Raw genomic sequence first — 19714 nt, 5'->3', positions numbered from 1 at the left:
ATCCTAATAATATATTAAATATAAACTTGAAATTAAAATATAAAAAATTAAAACTATTTTTATTTGATTTTTCTCTTTTTCTTTTTCTTTTTTTTTACAAAGCAACGTATAATGATGTTTGGAATTTTATGTTTAAATTATGATAAAGTTATGTATATACAACATATATATGTATTTTATTTGTTTATTAAATATAATGCTATTCATATTTTTACAGTGGACTATTTGAAGAGATTAACGAGAGAAATAGCTTTCATTAAATATGATATGAGGCAATCACTTTCCTTGTTGGACATTTTGGTCAAAAAGATAAATACGGAAACAGAAGCGAACAAGAATACGGAGGTTTCTTTTGAAGATGTTGAGACCAGATTTCCGTTAGAAACTACAGAACAATTAATGGAGGTGGAGGAGATTTTGAAACATCGTGATTCTCAACATAATGTTGCGCTAGTAAGTTAACACATATAATTTTACATTTTATTATAGTATTAAATATTATAAAGATTTTAACAAAAGAATTTTACTTAAAATATTAAACGTATAAGTATAAAAAATTTTTCTCTTTTTTTTCCTAAAAGATTAAAAATTGGGAATTTGAAAGAAGATAATTCGAGAATTATATTACACACACACACACACACACACTTCTCTCTCTCTCTCTCTCTCTCTCTCTCTCTCTCTTCTTCTCTCTCTTACATTCTATATAATAAAATTATATGTTACTTTACTAATTTACAGCGCGCATACATCAAATCCATCGGAGGTACCAACGTCATTGATGCCGTAAAGAGAACTTTATATAAATTATTTTCCAATAAATTGGCGGAAAAGTTCAATTGGGAAGGTCGATGCGGAAAGGAACCACTACGCAAATTAGAATTAATAAAAGTGATTTTTAGTAAGTACTACATAGTAGTATTTATACATTAAAATTTTTGTAAACAATTAAGAAACGTTTACAAGTATACATATATTGACATATAAATAAAGAAAATATATAGTCATTTTATAATATATACATTATTTAATATATACACTTTTAATATATATTTTGATGTGATTATTAACTGTATCAAATTTACAAAACTTCTGATTAATTTAATTTCAATTCTCGAGATATATAACAAGTTATCGTTTTTTTCACATTATTATTGTACAAATTTAACTAAATAATATTTCCAATTTTTACATTAATTAAAAAGTAATTATACAATGAAATACCACGACGCACTGTATATATATTTAAAAAAAAAGTTAAAATGTAAAAAATGTTTGTGCAGGCTGCGTACTTCAGAATGTCCCAGATACTGACCATGGCAAAATTCAGCGAAGGATTATGGAATGGTTCCGACATTCAAAAGCGAGACATCAAAATGAGGAGAAACGGAAAGCACAAGGTGAAGACGGTTCCGTGGATTAATTGAGAAAGGAAAAAGTAAGGAAAGATATAAGAGGAAAAAAGGTATTTTAACAATATCAAAAGGTATGAGAGGTATATTTTATTATTATTATTATTATTATTATTATATTATATTTAAGGTATATTATATTTATGGTATATTTATTATTATTAATATTATTATTATTATTATTATTATGTGTAAGGTTTTACTGGTCACGTTCAACTATCTATAATAATACTTTTGACATATTATTTTTGAATTATATACTTACATATACATATTTAACTTACTGCTTTTTACATGTTTTATTTAGTTTTTTTTCAGCTTTTCTTGTATTGCCAATGATGAGATGCGCTATATAAAGTTTTCAATAACTTATATCGCCAGTCTGAGGCAATCTGTAAAAAAAATTTAACTTTCAAGGTATTGGAAATAACGTCAAATAACATTAAAATATATAACTTCACACTTTTTACGGGAAGACTATATATATATATATATATATATATATATATATATATATACATATCATGTTTATATATTTTATATAAATGTATATGTCTACTTACCTTTAACATTCGCTTTTCATCACTTAAATGAAGCTTGCATGACCATTTTCACAAGATTAATTCCTTTTTAGACATTATATTTGTCATCAATTTTCTATTATTAAAAATAATGGCACATGATGCGATTTTTCGTACTAGATGCAATGCGCTCTAATAAATTATTAAATTCGCTGCATACTGCAATTTTAGTACATTTACTGGATCACTTACGATCTAAAACGGAAAATCTCATTGTGTGCATTTAGCGCAAACATTGATATAGAATGTGTGCTGTAGGATAATTAAAAGAGTCAGATACAATGAACGAAATAAGGAACAGTTTCATGTGTAGAATATATAAAAAACATATGATATGAAACGCTCGCTCTTTATTCGTTATGTTGAATACAATTTTCTGTTTGTTCTTTCGTTTATCGTGTCTTAACCATTTTCATGATACGATATACTAAAAGATTTTAATTATATGTTTCAGATATCAATGTAAACAAGTCTATATATAAATTAATAGATCCGATATTCATAAGTTTGTTCTCAATTTAAGATCTTAAACAGTTTTAAAAAACTAATACGCGGCCATTTAAAAATCGTATATATATATATATATATATATATATATATATGTACTTATAAAACGATTTAAAGTGAGATCAAACTCTGAATATCGATCATATATAATAATTTTCTAAATTATGTATGTAATAATAAATTCTTATTTGTAGAAAAAGATTGCCGCAGCTGATAATTCAACAAGCATCTATATTAGTATAAATTTCTGAAATTGAAATTTATCATTGGCACAAGTGCGTATGCTATTTTCATCAGTTGCTGCAAACTTTAAAGGAATATTGGTCTTTTAAGCATCAAATAATATTTGTAATTTTATCTTCAATAAACATAATTTTTTTTTACAATTTTTGATATTATTTTTATTTAGAATTATATATTTCATCCATCCATCTTCCATGAATCCTTTATTATTGATCCATGCAACGTCTGATGGATATTTTTAAAGACGTGTAATGGAGATCCAGTGGAGATATATATTACGTTTTTAATGGATTTTTATGATTTTTTTTTCATGAGTTAATCAGTTTTCTTTTCATTAAACGCTTTGATAATTATATTTATATACTTTAAATTAAAATTAATATACTTAAACTTAAATTAATTTAGACAGTTAATTTACTTAATTGTATAAAATTTATATTTATTTTAATTATTAAATTAAATTATAAAAATTTTTTAACCAGGTGTGATATAATTAATGTTTAAAATTTACTCATAAAAATAGCTAAAAAATTTTTATTTTTAATTAATTATTTTAAATTTTTAATTGATAATAAACCAATATTAATTTTAATAATATTAATTATCTACTTAAGTATTAATTATTTATATAAATTATCATCCCTAATAAATGTCTAATAAATGTCTATAAGAGATTTGTATAAGATATTTATTATAGAGGCAGAATGGATCTCTAATAGACGTCTGTCTGACTTCTACCGTGGAAGTAAACATTCCATAGTGTTATGAAGGTTTAATGGATCTCTAATAGACGTCTGATTTCCACGATGAAAGTAAACATTCCATAGAGCTGCGGAAGTTTAATGGATCTCTAATGGACGTCTCTCTAACTTCCACCATGGAAGTAAACATCTCATTGCTATAAAGCTTGAATGGATCTCTAATAGACGTCTGTCTTACTTCCACCGTGGACGTCAAGTGCTATGGAAGTTGAATGGATCTCTAATAGACGTCTATCTGACTTCCACCGTGGACGTCAATGTCTCAGTGCTATGGAGATTGAATGGATCTCTAATAGACATCTGTATGACTTCTATCGTGGAAGTAAACATCCCATAGATCTATGGAGGTTTAATGGATTTCTAATGGACGTCTGTCTGACTTCCACCGTGGAAGTAAACATATCATAGACCTATGGAGATTTAATGGATCTCTAATAGACGTCTGTCTTACTTCCACCGTGGACGTCAACGTCTCAGTGCTATGAAAGTTGAATGGATCTCTAATAGACGTCTATCTGACTTCCACCGTGGAAGTAAACATCCTATAGAACTACGGAGGTTTAATGGACTTCTAATGGACGTCTATCTGACTTCCACCATGGACGTCAACGTCTCAGTGCTATGGAGATTGAATGGATCTCTCATAGACATCTGTATGACTTCTATCGTGGAAGTAAACATCCCATAGATCTATGGAGGTTTAATGGATTTCTAATGGACGTCTGTCTGACTTCCACCGTGGAAGTCAACATATCATAGACCTATGGAGATTTAATGGATCTCTAATGGACGTCTATCTGACTTCCACCATGGAGATAGATGTCCTATGGAGCTATGGACGTTTAATGGACATCCACTGGATGTCAATTTCTATGTGGGAAGGTATTTATCATATTTTATGTTAGGTTAAATTTCTATTTGATCAGATATTATTTGTTATATTAATTAATTATTATAAGTATTTTCCTTCTTATATATTTGTCTTATATAGTTATTATATTTTTCAGATATTTTATAAAACGACATTCTATACAGAAGATATTCGAGGGTGCATATCGTTTACAGCTTGGCTGTATTTTAATCGACAATATAGAACGTTTATTAGACTATTGTCGGAGCGGATCAAAATACTCACATATGATCATCTGGCCATGACTTGTTAACTCTATGCACCTCTAATTGCGGATAAGTTTTGGATATTTTGAAATATTTTAATATTATTTTGAATGTGCTTGACTTGACAACTTCCGGTTTATTTATTTCCGCCATTTATTAAATATATATATATATATATATATATTAATTAATGTTGAGCTTTTCACATAATGAAAATGGTTTATTATTTGGTTATCATTGCTTACTTATTATATTTTAATTGTATATAAAATTTTGCAATTAAATAATCAAAATGAAAAATATATGTATTATTTGGCAATAATGGGTGGATAAGAAATTAGATTTTATATAATTTATTATTATGTAGTGAAGTTTTATTTGAATAACAACATAGAATATACGTATATGAAAAGAGATTTTTATAACGTATTAATTATTATGTTCTTATGCTTAGAGTTTAAACGTGTTATTATTTGAATTTTTCTTATTTGTTTAGGTTGCATTTACATATATAATATATATATATATATATGTTGGAAGGGATATGGACCAATGGATTATTCACGGATGACAGACAGGCTTAAAGCATATAAGAATATGCAGTATTGAAAGGATTTTGAGGAATCTGTGTGAATTATTTCGGAAGTTTATTTGGTGAGTTTATTAATTAAAAAAAAAATTTTATTTAATTGAATCATATATATATATATGTATATGTATATGTAATATACATATTTATGTATTTTTATTATTTCAATGTATTGTCTTTTAAGTTTTTATTAATAACTATATATGTATTTATACTAATAACAAGAGTGACAAATCTATTCGAGCTTGTTTCGCGATTTAATTCTTATAAATTTTTATATATGGTATTACGTATAGCGCTGTCTCTCTCATTCGCGCGAGTCACCAGATAGTGCGGTCTCTCTCACTTTCACGTACTACTACCTATTGAGGTCTCGTGTATAAATTTCGATAGATGTAGTCTGTTGATTATATATTTGAGGAGGCATATTTGTGGTTTGTTATTGAAATATATTTCTAAGGAATTTTATTAATAAATATATTTTTATTTTTCCGTATAGCGTTTTCGTTAGGTGATGAAAATATTGGGACACCCGGTGGACAACCAAGTGAAGGCTATGTTTATAGGGTGACGTATTATTCTGCATGTAGCAGAGTTACGTATAAAATTTTATTCATAATAATTTCTTGACATTTCTTTATTATTTAGTTATTGTTTAGTAGTTATTATTTAATTTTCTATGTTTATTGTTGAAATTTAATATATTAATATTTGATTTATTATACTTCTTTTACTATTTGATTTCTTTTACTCCTATATAATTATATACATTTATAAAATATTAAACCTTTTTAATATAGTAATTTTGATCAATCAAACTTTTATAATGGTAATAGATTTTTGTATAGATTGATTTTTTAGTATATTTTTGTTAAGTTAATTTTTCATACGGCCAAATATTATTTGATTATTATTTTCAGTTGCTGGGACTTGGAATTCTTGCTACTTATTTATAACAAGCTGTCTTACATTATTAGGAAGAGGATAAATATTATATATATAGGATCATAAAAGGTGTGTAAGTATGTATTATATTTTGAATGGTTTATTTAATAATTTCTATAGTAGATTTTCTTATACATTTATTATATTTTTCAGGTATCAAGACTCTGAGGAAAATTACTTCCTGATAGTGAACATATATATATATTTACGGGAACTCAACGAGGACCAAAAATTAAAATAATCTAGGATTTTTAAAGGAAATTCTTGCTTGATTAATTATATTTTGTTCATTAATTATATTTTATTCATTAATTATTTTATATATATATTTTATTAATTATATTTTATTAAGAAATGTTTAAACCATTAATTTCTGAAAGAAGCTCGTTACTTTATAAAAGATTATTATTTGGTTATTATTGGCCATTTACATTTTGTAATTAAATAGTCAAAGTTAAATGTTATTCAATAATAATTAGAGTTTTATACAGACATATTTGGCCAATGGTATTAATGTACAATAAAGATTTATTATAACGCTTAGAAAAATATTTATTCAAGGAAAATTTATTAATTTTGTTTCTCTTGAATATAAAAAATATATATGTATATATTGTTAATTATTTTATTACGGATTATAATTACTGATTTTTAAAGCGTATTGTTTTAGTAACAATTATTATTCATGGGTATTAATTTTTGATTTACTTGGTACATTTATTTATTGTTTCATATTTTTATATGTACATAGAATATTAACTTTATAACTTTCCTTTTGTTATTGATGATTCTTTGTAAATTTTCGTATTAATATTTTATTCGTATTAATATTTTATGTGGCTCACTTTCGGAGCATTTGTTAGCATTTTTACTGTAGGTTATTTATCCCAAAATATTAATTAATTATATGATTTTCAGGTTTCAAAATTTATAATCGCTGCATCTCTTTTATGACAACTGAACATACTATTTATTAAAAAGATACGCATGGGCTCAAAATCATTTATTAATAGAATTTAGGTGAGTATCGTTTGATAAAATATTTTGATTTATGCCTTTTCCTTTGTAGTAAGCGCATATACACGCGTAGGGATATCCTTTCTTGGTTATATTATTGCCTTGGTGTTGTAAATTATTTAAATTTGCCAATGTCTAACTCAAATTTAATTTTGTTTTTCCCTTAAATGAAAGGGTTAACTATAGTACTTTTTTATATAACAGGTATATTTACTTTTACCTTAGAATATATAATTATTTTGAATGTACAATTACTGTTAGTATAATATAGTATTATTTCTTATATGCTTTATATTTATTTTATTAATTAATTGGGGGTTATCATATATAGAATATATGTAATAGCATAGCTTTTTATAATAATATTATTTCTATTATTACTTTATAATTTTCAGGTGGAGAATGATGTTTTATTGGATGACCTGGCTGGTTCATGACTGTTTCCATGTTTCGTTGCTGTGGGGATTTCATGGATCTTTATAGTAAAATATATATATTCTTATATAACGTATCTCCTGGTTGCGCATCGTGGCTTTGACGATGTAAATTACTTGATCTCAGAAAATTTTAATAAGGTTATGAGTCTATTTCTAACAAATTTTAATTTCATTACTATAGTATTTTGAGATATACAGGGTTTAGCAAAAGTGTGGAAACCCCTTAATATTTCGAAAAATACGCATTTAAAAAAAAAATATTTCATACAAAAGTTATAGGGTTTTATGTGGCGCATTACACAGCAACATTATTATGACCTCGAATAGCGTTGTGAAGGTTATGTGAAGGTCACCTCCAACTTTTTAAATGGGACACCCTATATGCTTTTGCATATTCTTGTAGCTTATCTCAAGAGCTTTCCAAAACACTATAATTAAGTTAGTTTTCATTAAGTACTTTTCGAATTATGAGGCTTGAAATAATTTCTTAATTTTACATAACCGTAAAATATCTTGTAAAATATTCATTTTTCGATTATCTTACCTTAATACTTTTATGTACAAAATAATGAGAGGAATCAATTGATGTAAAGAAAAAACATAGTTGTTTTTAAGAAAAAATATGTAATTTGCAATTAACAATTACAATTTTTTCTTAAAAACAACTGTGTGTTTTCTTTACACTAATTGATTCCTCTCATTATTTTGTACATAAAAGTATTAAGGTAAGATAATCGAAAAATGAATATTTTACAAGATATTTTACGGTTTATGTAAAATTAAGAAATTATTTCAAGCCTCATAACTCAAAAAGTACTTAACGAAAAGGTACTTAATTATAGTGTTTTGGAAAGCTCTCGAGATAAGCTACAAGAATATGCAATGACAAAAAGTAGGTTCCATTTAAGAAATTGAAGGTGACCTTCATGTGACCTTCAAATAACTCTTCAAGGTCAAACCAATGATACCATCTTATGGCCCCCTCGAAACCACAAAACTTTTGTCTGAAACATTTTTCTCTAAAATGCTTTGTTTCCGAAATAATTGCGTGCGTTAATTAAAATGGCTCACCCTGTATATACACTCACCCGCAAAAAAAGCGGTACACCTAAAATTTGAGAAAATTTCATCAAATTTTAAATGATCATAACTTGGTAAATAATGATGATAAAAATATGTTTAAAAAAACAAAATGAAGGCTGTAATGTCCACTTTAAGAATATTTAAGTGGCAATTATGCTCAGCCATTGTTTTCAAAATGGCGGATAAGGAAGTGAAAGGATGTAAAATTGATTATTAAAGGATCGAGTTTGGGACGGTGCACGGCGTAAATCAGGTAACGCAGCCCAATGAGACCAAATGCTCGTGAAAGTGTGGAGTGTTATCTTTAAAATGTTTTTTTACCGAGCTCGATACGATGATTTTTCGCTGAGTTATTCCGAATTTAATTAAAAACGCTCTTTTTTCTTCTTCAATTTGCAGCTCAGCGAATAATTATCGTATCGAGCTCGGTAAAAAAGCATTGTAAAGGTGATACTCCACACTTTCACATGCATTTCGTCCCATTGGGCTGCGATACCTGATTCACGCCACGCACTGGAGCAAAGCGGGAATCTTTATTTATCGGTTTTGTATGCTTTCATTTATCCGCTATTTTGAAAAAAAATGGTTGCACATAATTTCAATTTAATTTAGGTGTGTGTGTGTGTGTGCTCGTTTGTATACCACAAGGATAAGGACCCCGTGGTTCGTCAGCTCCACAGTATTTAAAGACTCCAAACCCTCCTTGTGGCGTGTGTGTGTGTGTGTGTGTGTGTGTGTGTGTGTGTGTGTGTGTGTGTGTGTGTGTGTGTGTACGGGCGCACGCATGTGTGTATTAATAGTGGGTATGACCTCCTCGTGCGCGTATTACCTCATTCATACGATCAGGCATACTCTGTATTAGTCTTTTTATTTCATCCTGCGTAATTGCATCCCATGCATTTTGAAGAACTCTTTGAAATTCTTGCAGTGACTGAGGTGCAGGTACGTGATTTCGTACTTTCTTGCCGAGATTGTCCCACAAATGCTCAATGGGATTTAAATCCGGACTACTTGCTGGCCAAACAAGTCGATTTATGCCAACTTCATCGAGGAAATCAAACACTCTTCTCGCAGTGTGTGGTCGAGCATTGTCTTGCATAAACAAGAAGTTCTCTCCGATAAAGGGTGCATACGGAACAACATACGGAAGGAGTATGTCTTCCACGTATACATCTGCGTTCATGTTCCTGTCAAAAAAGTGCAAATCTGTATGAGCGTCCGCTGAAATACCTGCCCAAACCATCACAGAGCCTCCATTGTAGCTGTACCTTTCACTTACAGTACAATCTGCAAATCGTTCTCCACGACGACGATAAACTCGTTCTCGTCCATCTGGAGAATAGAGACAAAAACGAGATTCATCGCTAAAGAGTACTTTGCCCCAGTCTGCGTAATTCCAGTCTCTATGCGCAACTGCAAAATTGAGTCGAGCTACGCGATGACGACCTGTAAGAAAAGGTACAGCCGCTGGCCTGCGCGAAAACAGATTTTGTTCCGCTAATCTTCTCCGAACGGTGTCAACGGATACATTGCAATTGTGGACATCCCTTAAATTGTTTCGAATTTGAACAGCTGTTCGATGTCTGTCTCTTAATGAATTTAAAACAATAAATCGGTCATCGTTTTCATTGGTACGTCGAGGGCGCCCAGAACCAGGCCTCCTCTTGAAAGAATTGGTGTCTAAGTACCTGGCATAAGCACGTTGCACAGTTGACACTGACAGATCAAGTGCCTCAGCAACGTATCTTCGACTTCTGCCATCTTCAATTAAAGCAACAACTTGAGCAGCTTTTTCTGGAGTTATCGTTGCCATAATCGAGAAGTAATTTCGAGAAGAAGTAATTAATTATGGTTTCAATAGATGAAGTCGCAAGGAGCAACGCGTCTAGAGAGCTACTCTAGACGCGTTGCTCCTTGCGACTTCATCTATTGAAACCATAATTAATTACTTCTTCTCGAAATTACTTCTCGATTATGGCAACGATAACTCCAGAAAAAGCTGCTCAAGTTGTTGCTTTAATTGAAGATGGCAGAAGTCGAAGATACGTTGCTGAGGCACTTGATCTGTCAGTGTCAACTGTGCAACGTGCTTATGCCAGGTACTTAGACACCAATTCTTTCAAGAGGAGGCCTGGTTCTGGGACGCTCATACAGATTTGCACTTTTTTGACAGGAACATGAACGCAGATGTATACGTGGAAGACATACTCCTTCCGTATGTTGTTCCGTATGCACCCTTTATCGGAGAGAACTTCTTGTTTATGCAAGACAATGCTCGACCACACACTGCGAGAAGAGTGTTTGATTTCCTCGATGAAGTTGGCATAAATCGACTTGTTTGGCCAGCAAGTAGTCCGGATTTAAATCCCATTGAGCATTTGTGGGACAATCTCGGCAAGAAAGTACGAAATCACGTACCTGCACCTCAGTCACTGCAAGAACTTCAAAGAGTTCTTCAAAATGCATGGGATGCAATTACGCAGGATGAAATAAAAAGACTAATACAGAGTATGCCTGATCGTATGAATGAGGTAATACGCGCACGAGGAGGTCATACCCACTATTAATACACACATGCGTGCGCCCGTACACACACACACACACACACACACACACACACACACACACACGCCACAAGGAGGGTTTGGAGTCTTTAAATACTGTGGAGCTGACGAACCACGGGGTCCTTATCCTTGTGGTATACAAACGAGCACACACACACACACACCTAAATTAAATTGAAATTATGTGCAACCATTTTTTTTCAAAATAGCGGATAAATGAAAGCATACAAAACCGATAAATAAAGGTTCCCGCTTTGCTCCAGTGCGTGGCGTGAATCAGGTATCGCAGCCCAATGGGACGAAATGCATGTGAAAGTGTGGAGTATCACCTTTACAATGCTTTTTTACCAAGCTCGATACGATAATTATTCGCTGAGCTGCAAATTGAAGAAGAAAAAAGAGCGTTTTTAATTAAATTCGGAATAACTCAGCGAAAAATCATCGTATCGAGCTCGGTAAAAAAACATTTTAAAGATAACACTCCACACTTTCACGAGCATTTGGTCTCATTGGGCTGCGTTACCTGATTTACGCCGTGCACCGTCCCAAACTCGATCCTTTAATAATCAATTTTACATCCTTTCACTTCCTTATCCGCCATTTTGAAAACAATGGCTGAGCATAATTGCCATTTAAATATTCTTAAAGTGGACATTACAGCCTTCATATTGTTTTTTTAAACATATTTTTATCATCATTATTTACCAAGTTATGATCATTTAAAATTTGATGAAATTTTCTCAAATTTTAGGTGTACCGCTTTTTTTGCGGGTGAGTGTATATATATACTCAGTATTTTTGCTATTGATTTATGAAGTTTCATAAGCAATTTTAAGGTGGTTGTGGGCTTTTGCAGTCTTATTAAAATTGCATAAATAATAATTATATATACAGGGTGACCCATTTTAACTTAGGCAGCCAAATAACTCGAAAAATAAGCAAGATAGAGAAAAATGTTTTAGACAAAAGTTGTATGGTTTCGAGGGGGCCATAAGATGGTATCATTGGTTTGACCTTGAAGAGTCATTTGAAGGTCACTTCAATTTTTTTAAATGGAATACCCTATATATTTTTGTACATTCTTGTAGCTTATTTCGAGAGCTTTCCAAAACACTATAATTAAGTACCTTTCCGTTAAGTACTTTTTGAGTTATGATGCTTGAAATAATTTCTTAATTTTACATAAACCGTAAAATATCTTGTAAAATATTCATTTTTCGATTATCTTACCTTAATACTTTTATGTACAAAATAATGAGAGGAATCAATTGGTGTAAAGAAAACACATAGTTGTTTTTAAGAAAAAATATGGAATTGTTAATTGCAAATTACATATTTTTTCTTCGAAACAACTATGTGTTTTCTTTACACCAATTGATTCCTCTCATTATTTTGTACATAAAACTATTAAGGTAAGGTAATCGAAAAATGAATATTTTACAAGATATTTTACGGTTTATGTAAAATTAAGAAATTATTTCAAGCCTCATAACTCAAAAAGTACTTAACGAAAATGTACTTAATTATAGTGTTTTGGAAAGCTCTCGAGATGAGCTACAAGAATGTACAAAAATATATAGGATGTTCCATTTAAAAAAATTGAAGTGACCTTCACGTGACCTTCAAATGACTCTTCAAGGTCAAACCAATGATACCATCTTATGGCCCCCTCGAAACCATACAACTTTTGTCTAAAACATTTTTCTCTATCTTGCTTATTTTTCGAGTTATTTGGCTGCCTAAGTTAAAATGGGTCACCCTGTATATTGATTATATATAATATTATGACGCAAATATATAGTGATTATATATGATATCTCGCAAAGGTTATATAGGATGAGAGAATTGGTAGGGATTATATTTTTATAAGTAAGATTTTAAATTTTTTCGTTGCGGGACGTAACAGAGGTAACTAACTAATAATTTTCTTTTATAATAAATGAGGAGTCGCGATTTCAGAATCTGTCCTGTCTCTTTCTCTAAACCGGTTACGAAACTTTAGATTTACGCGGTACATTCTTTTTTGACAGGTGACCCCTCGAAATTTCCATCGTAAGTATTAGATGCCGCGAAATAATTTCAAATTATCCTTTCAATAAAACAAATTTTAAAACTTAAATTATTTCAATAATAGATGGTAAACGCATTACGCATCGATCCAGTTCTCCGTCGCGAGATCCCATTCCATCGGGCGGGTATAAGGCGTCGCGAGTATTTCCGACAGCGTCTGTTGAGAGACCGACGTACTGTTCCTTACCATTTATACATAGACCGAGATGAAATTCCGAGCGAGATAATTCGGGCAGTCAATGATCGTGAAAACACCCCACACGACCTTTCATTTGCCCCTTTGCTCTCCGAACTAAACCCCGAGAACAGCAGACAACCCCAAGCGATACCGGCTGGAGAAGAACCGGAAGAAGAACAGGAATCGTCAGATAGTTGCTCTGTCAGCTCAACAGCTTCCACGATTGTCCTCGACCCGGATGACCTTACTGCTGGAATACCACGGGGATTACTCCGAGCTTGGGAGGCCAACGCCGAAATAAGACGGGACAGGCAGGTCCAAACGTCTCCCCGTCGCCCCGATAGCCCGGCCTCATTTTCAGATTATTCAACCCCAGATTATTCCCCGGTTAGACCCGGAGAATTCGGGTTTGACCCCGTGGATATCTCCCCAACAGAAGAAGGCTTGGCGGACCAAGCGGTTAATCATTTTCTGGACTATCTGAACAGCGAAGAATTCTTAGATACAGTCGACGACATGTACCATACCTAATTCAACGATAAACTGTTCACCTAATATATTTCTAAAGCTAACCAAATATATTTCTAAAGGAAAAATCTAATATATATATATATATACTACGATTTTGTATCCTCAATATAACCATAATAAATAGGGAAACTTTATAAAGGAATATAATAACAAGGATTCAACTCATATTTATTTGTCAACCTGAACACCTCAGAATAAGCTTCCTATAGATCCTAATCTCTCGGCGTCCCAGGGTATAGCCGGCGTGGCAGGTTGCCCTGAAAAACAAAATAGAGAGATATAATATTGTTCGTTGTTACGTCCCGCAACGAAAAAATTTAAAATCTTACTTATAAAAATATAATCCCTACCAATTCTCTCATCCTATATAACCTTTGCGAGATATCATATATAATCACTATATATTTGCGTCATAATGTTATATATAATCAATATATATACGTCAATTTAATAATATTCAGTTCTCATATAGTCAAAATACTAGTAATCACCAGTACTAACCGAAAGCTGGACTTATACACATCTATCAATCAAGGAAAAGTAATAGGCTCTTTGAAACAGTCATTTATAATAATCGTAAAAGAATTTCAATATATATATAATTATTATTTATACAATTTTAATAAGCCTGCAAAAGCCACACAACTACATTAAAATTGCTTATGAAACTTCATAAATCAATAGCAAAAATACTGAGTCTATATATATATATATATATATATATATATATATATATATATATATATTCATATCGCCATAATTTAATTTTAACACAATACATTGATTGATGTGGTATATAGCCAGAAAAATATTACAATGAATTAGCAGTACTGGTCGCATATAATGATATTTATCTTAATAATTAACTTTACTAAGAAAAGAAATTTATTCGGAATTTTATTATCAAGAAAAACTCTCAGCAAATCACTCTAAATAATGTAACCGTCAAAAACATTTGCAACAAGACTTCGTATGAATCGGTATACGAACAAATCCGTCGGTGACTGGCCTTATAGCCTCTTGTGCGTTCCTTTATTCCTCCATTCTTCTGGTAAATTTGGCATGGGAAAATTTCCATAGCCATAAATCCCGAAACCTGAAAATAATATAACTAATTAGTACTTAGATAAATAAAGACATAAATCAATAAACAATAAAAAACACATGTACATCAAATATAAGGTTTCTAAAAGTTAAATTATCAAGTTAATACTCTACACTCTACACGCGTACGAAATATAAACCAATGAACAATAAATAAATACACAGTCAGTCAAAATTAATATCTATGAATAATAATTATTACCAAAATGACACATTAATTTCGCTTTAGAAGCTAGCAGTAATAATTAATAATAAAATAATTAACGATATATATATACATATTCGAGAGAAATAAAATTAACAAATTTTCCTTGACTGATTATAATAATAAGAATCTTTATAGTACATTAACACCATCGAACACATATATATATATATATACAGGGTGACCCATTTTAACTTAGGCAGCCAAATAACTCGAAAAATAAGCAAGATAGAGAAAAATGTTTTAGACAAAAGTTGTATGGTTTCGAGGGGGCCATAAGATGGTATCATTGGTTTGACCTTGAAGAGTCATTTGAAGGTCACGTGAAGGTCACTTCAATTTTTTTAAATGGAATACCCTATATATTTTTGTACATTCTTGTAGCTTATTTCGAGAGCTTTCCAAAACACTATAATTAAGTACCTTTCCGTTAAGTACTTTTTGAGTTATGATGCTTGAAATAATTTCTTAATTTTACATAAACCGTAAAATATCTTGTAAAATATTCATTTTTCGATTTTCTTACCTTAATACTTTTAGGTACAAAATAATGAGAGGAATCAATTGGTGTAAAGAAAACACATAGTTGTTTTTAAGAAAAAATATGGAATTGTTAATTGCAAATTACATATTTTTTCTTCGAAACAACTATGTGTTTTCTTTACACCAATTGATTCCTCTCATTATTTTGTACATAAAACTATTAAGGTAAGGTAATCGAAAAATGAATATTTTACAAGATATTTTACGGTTTATGTAAAATTAAGAAATTATTTCAAGCCTCATAACTCAAAAAGTACTTAACGAAAATGTACTTAATTATAGTGTTTTGGAAAGCTCTCGAGATGAGCTACAAGAATGTACAAAAATATATAGGATGTTCCATTTAAAAAAATTGAAGTGACCTTCACGTGACCTTCAAATGACTCTTCAAGGTCAAACCAATGATACCATCTTATGGCCCCCTCGAAACCATCGACAACTTTTGTCTAAAACATTTTTCTCTATCTTGCTTATTTTTCGATTTATTTGGCTGCCTAAGTTAAAATGGGTCACCCTGTATATAGATTCTTACATATGTATTTCTACTATGTATTATAATATTATTAATTATTATATGAAAAGTCTCTTTTGCTCTTGTAATGTTCTTTCTTGCTCGTACCGAGGTGGATCGAGTAGCTGAGGTATGGATAGGTAAAGAATTTGGAAGAAAAAATAGAGATATTAGGAATATATATATACATATTTATAAAAAAAAAATTTTTAAATATTTGTTCATAAATATGTAATGTAATGTAATTTTTAGAAGATCTATAGATTAAATAAGCATGTTATTTTTAGGAAAAGTACAACTTTTAATTTTATTAATAAAATTTGTAATAAATATTTTATATATGTAATATTTTTACTGTTCCACAAATTTTAAATCCTTATTCATATATCTTATATTAACATTATTACACATTATATTAACATTATTACATAAAATATATTAATAAATATGATTTCATTTTATTTTATAAAAATATTGCATTAATTTCCTTGTCATTTTTATTATCGTGCAATTAAATTATTATTTATATATGTATATTTTGTATAATATAATATTTTATTATTTTAATACATAATTAATAATACATAATTAATACAATTAATTTTTTTATAATAATATGTATAATTAATAATTTATATTTTTTTGCCTATTGTAACATTACATTTATAACGTTACATTTATATTATATATAGCATTATTAATGATATGCTGTACAAATTTTTATTTATTTTATAACAATTTATTACTGTAACAACTATTATTTTAATAATTTATAATTCTTATTTTGTATTAGTTTTATTAAATGATATTATTCTGATGTATGAGTAATGATTATGAGTATGATTAGAAAGAGAACAAACAGACAACAAAAAGAGTAAGTGAGAAAAAAATTTAGATGGCGTTACTGAGCAACTCGCTTATTTCGTGCATGCGCACTCCATTTTTGACAACACTAACTTCAAAGGTGCCGATAGAAAGTTGCGCTACTGGATATACTGTGCCTCAGTCGTCCATTCCCCGATTTTATGCGATTCACAATTCCACTTTAGGGCCTCGTCAAATATCTCCTGATCTAGCGTTTCCATTTTCCATCTTCTAGTTATAACTCCTTTACCGATTCTACTATTTCTTTTTATCTCTAATCCTTTTCTGCCTCTGCCCCTTATCATGAACGTAATATAATTATGGTCTGATAGCGACAGATATCTTTCCTCCACCGTCCAATCCGTAATTCTATTTGCTATACTTGGTTACCCATGTTAAGTCTACCACCGATGTTCCTTGGGGTCTAACGCATGTCGGTGTATCCCCAAAGTTTTTCAAAATTAAATTATTTCCCTCCGCCCATTTTACCAACCTTATTCCTTTGTCAGAGTTATCCTTATATCCCCAGCTCTTCGAGTGCGCATTGAAATCTCCACCTATTATGGCCGACTTCCCTTTTCCTAGTAACCTAAGACTATTATCCATGTCTTTCAATGTTCTGGAAAATTCCTTTAAAGATTTCTTAGGCGAAATGTAGCAGGAGAATATTACTACTTCCCCTAGTTCCATTGCCACAAAATCGGTTCCTTTAGACACTACCTTGGTTCTCTCCCTGATTTTATTGGACCAGAAAATTGCTGATCCCCTATTATTGCTGCTTACCCAATTTCCTTCCGGAATAGTTACGGGCTCCGCAATTATTGCAATATCTATATCTTTTTCTTTCATATAATGTTGCAGCATGTCATGTGCCCCCCAACAATGATTTAAATTAATTTGTACAATGTTGTAGTTGTTCATACTTGCACTTTTGTCTCCACCACTTCCATATCCATTGTTTCCACCTCCTCTTCTGTTTTGGCCACTTCTCCCCTTTCTGTCTCCGTTGTTTTTTCTCTAGTAATAATTTGTGACTGTTTCCCTCCTTCCATTTGTTTCATTGAGTTACACCATCTTGATCCAATCCTATGGTTAAATTGGTACCCTTTATCCTCACAGATTACACATCTTGACTCTTTATTGCACGCGTTTACTGTGTGCTCTTGTGTCCCGCAGTTGAAACAATTCCCTTTTCTATCTATGCTAGCTTTACATGAAAACTTTACATGTCCATACTCCCAGCCCTTAAAGCACTGCAAAGGTCTTTTAGGTAGCAGTTCTACCTTTGCCATTGTCCACCCTATCCTTACTTTACCTTCGTTAGCCAGCGCACTTGCTGTCCTTAAAGGGCAGCGAACCCAAATCATACCTGTTCCATTATACCTCCTCCTGATGTTTCCAGCTTTAATTTCCTTGGCCAGACAATCACCTTGCTCCACGATAATATCCACCACTTTCTCTTTCGTTACTGATTCATCAAGACCAGTTATCATAATCTCCGCCATCGACATTGGTCTAGATATTATTATTTCATTCTCACCCAGCTTCTCTCTCAGTTTGTCCTCTAACATTTTTGCTTTCCTACTACTATCCTGTCCAGGTATCTCAATCATTATACTGCCGTTTAATCCTCTTCTTATTTTAGTAACTTCAATTCCTAGTTCCCCTAGTGAGACCTCCTGCCTTGCTTTCCTTAATACGTCCGCATAACTAATTTTATCATTTCTCGTTCTTATGGCCACCGCCGCTGCTCTAGGAGGCCTCCTTAATTTCCCTCTGCTCTGAGTTCTTCCATTTCCATATGCATCTTTATCGTTTCTAATCTTCTTTCTACTTCTTGCTCTTCTGTCTTTTATTCTTGTCCAATCGCCGCCCCTCAGACTCTCTTGCTCATCAGTACAGGATTCAAACCGTTCCGCTGATTCTATCCTTTCTTGTCTTCTGGTCAGAGTCTGATCTTTTTTATACTCTTCCCTAGGTGGGATAATTTGCTCGTTTCCTATAACCCTAGGTTTACCCCTAGCCCCCATACTTTTCTCATAAGCTCTATTTCTATCAATTTCCTTACCTTCATTAATTAACAGTTTCTTTTCCTCGTTTAACACCTTAATCTTCCTGTTAATCTCGCTTACTTTGTCTTTATTATAACCTTTATCTTCTTTTTTTCCAGACTCGACAGGGGGATTTCTAGACGTGCTCGGGAAGGTCACAGCTGCCCCTGGGGAAAACTCTACTTGATCCACCATCCTGGGGGTTTGTCTCCTCGGGATTTTCATCGGGGTCCCCCTCAGATCAACTTCCGCAGTCAACCTCGGGCTTCCTGTAGTCAGTATTTTACTTATACCTTTCAGAGGGGGCCTGAAAACCGGCCTCTCCTGTTCAATTAGTGCATAAGTTTCCTGTAAGGTTTCCTTTGTTTTATTGACCTCTTCTTTTCCTGGGTCCTCTATACT

The 19714-nt window shown here is 31.3% G+C and overlaps 2 protein-coding genes across 2 annotated transcripts; one reads left to right on the top strand and one right to left on the bottom strand.

Annotated features, from left to right (window-relative positions):
* The first annotated feature begins 322 nt into the window (after positions 1 to 322).
* On the top strand, positions 323 to 1612 carry LOC145961946 (uncharacterized). Its single transcript, XM_083082581.1, has 3 exons — positions 323 to 453; positions 742 to 901; positions 1284 to 1612. Exons 1-3 carry the CDS (start codon positions 400 to 402, stop codon positions 1421 to 1423), a joined length of 354 nt encoding a protein of 117 aa, XP_082938707.1. The 5' UTR covers positions 323 to 399; the 3' UTR covers positions 1424 to 1612.
* A 16018-nt stretch (positions 1613 to 17630) lies between these two features.
* LOC145962249 (uncharacterized) lies at positions 17631 to 18125 on the bottom strand. Its single transcript, XM_083083210.1, has one exon. The coding sequence runs from the start codon at positions 18123 to 18125 to the stop codon at positions 17631 to 17633; it is 495 nt and encodes a 164-aa protein (XP_082939336.1).
* Positions 18126 to 19714: the final 1589 nt, after the last annotated feature.

The sequence above is a fragment of the Camponotus vicinus genome, unplaced genomic scaffold (genome assembly GCF_025532165.1).
Source record: "Camponotus vicinus isolate PSW18456_S1 unplaced genomic scaffold, iyCamVici1.0 SCAF_11, whole genome shotgun sequence".
NCBI classification, from domain to species: Eukaryota; Metazoa; Arthropoda; class Insecta; order Hymenoptera; family Formicidae; genus Camponotus; species Camponotus vicinus.
This window is presented reverse-complemented; position numbering and strand designations above follow the sequence as displayed.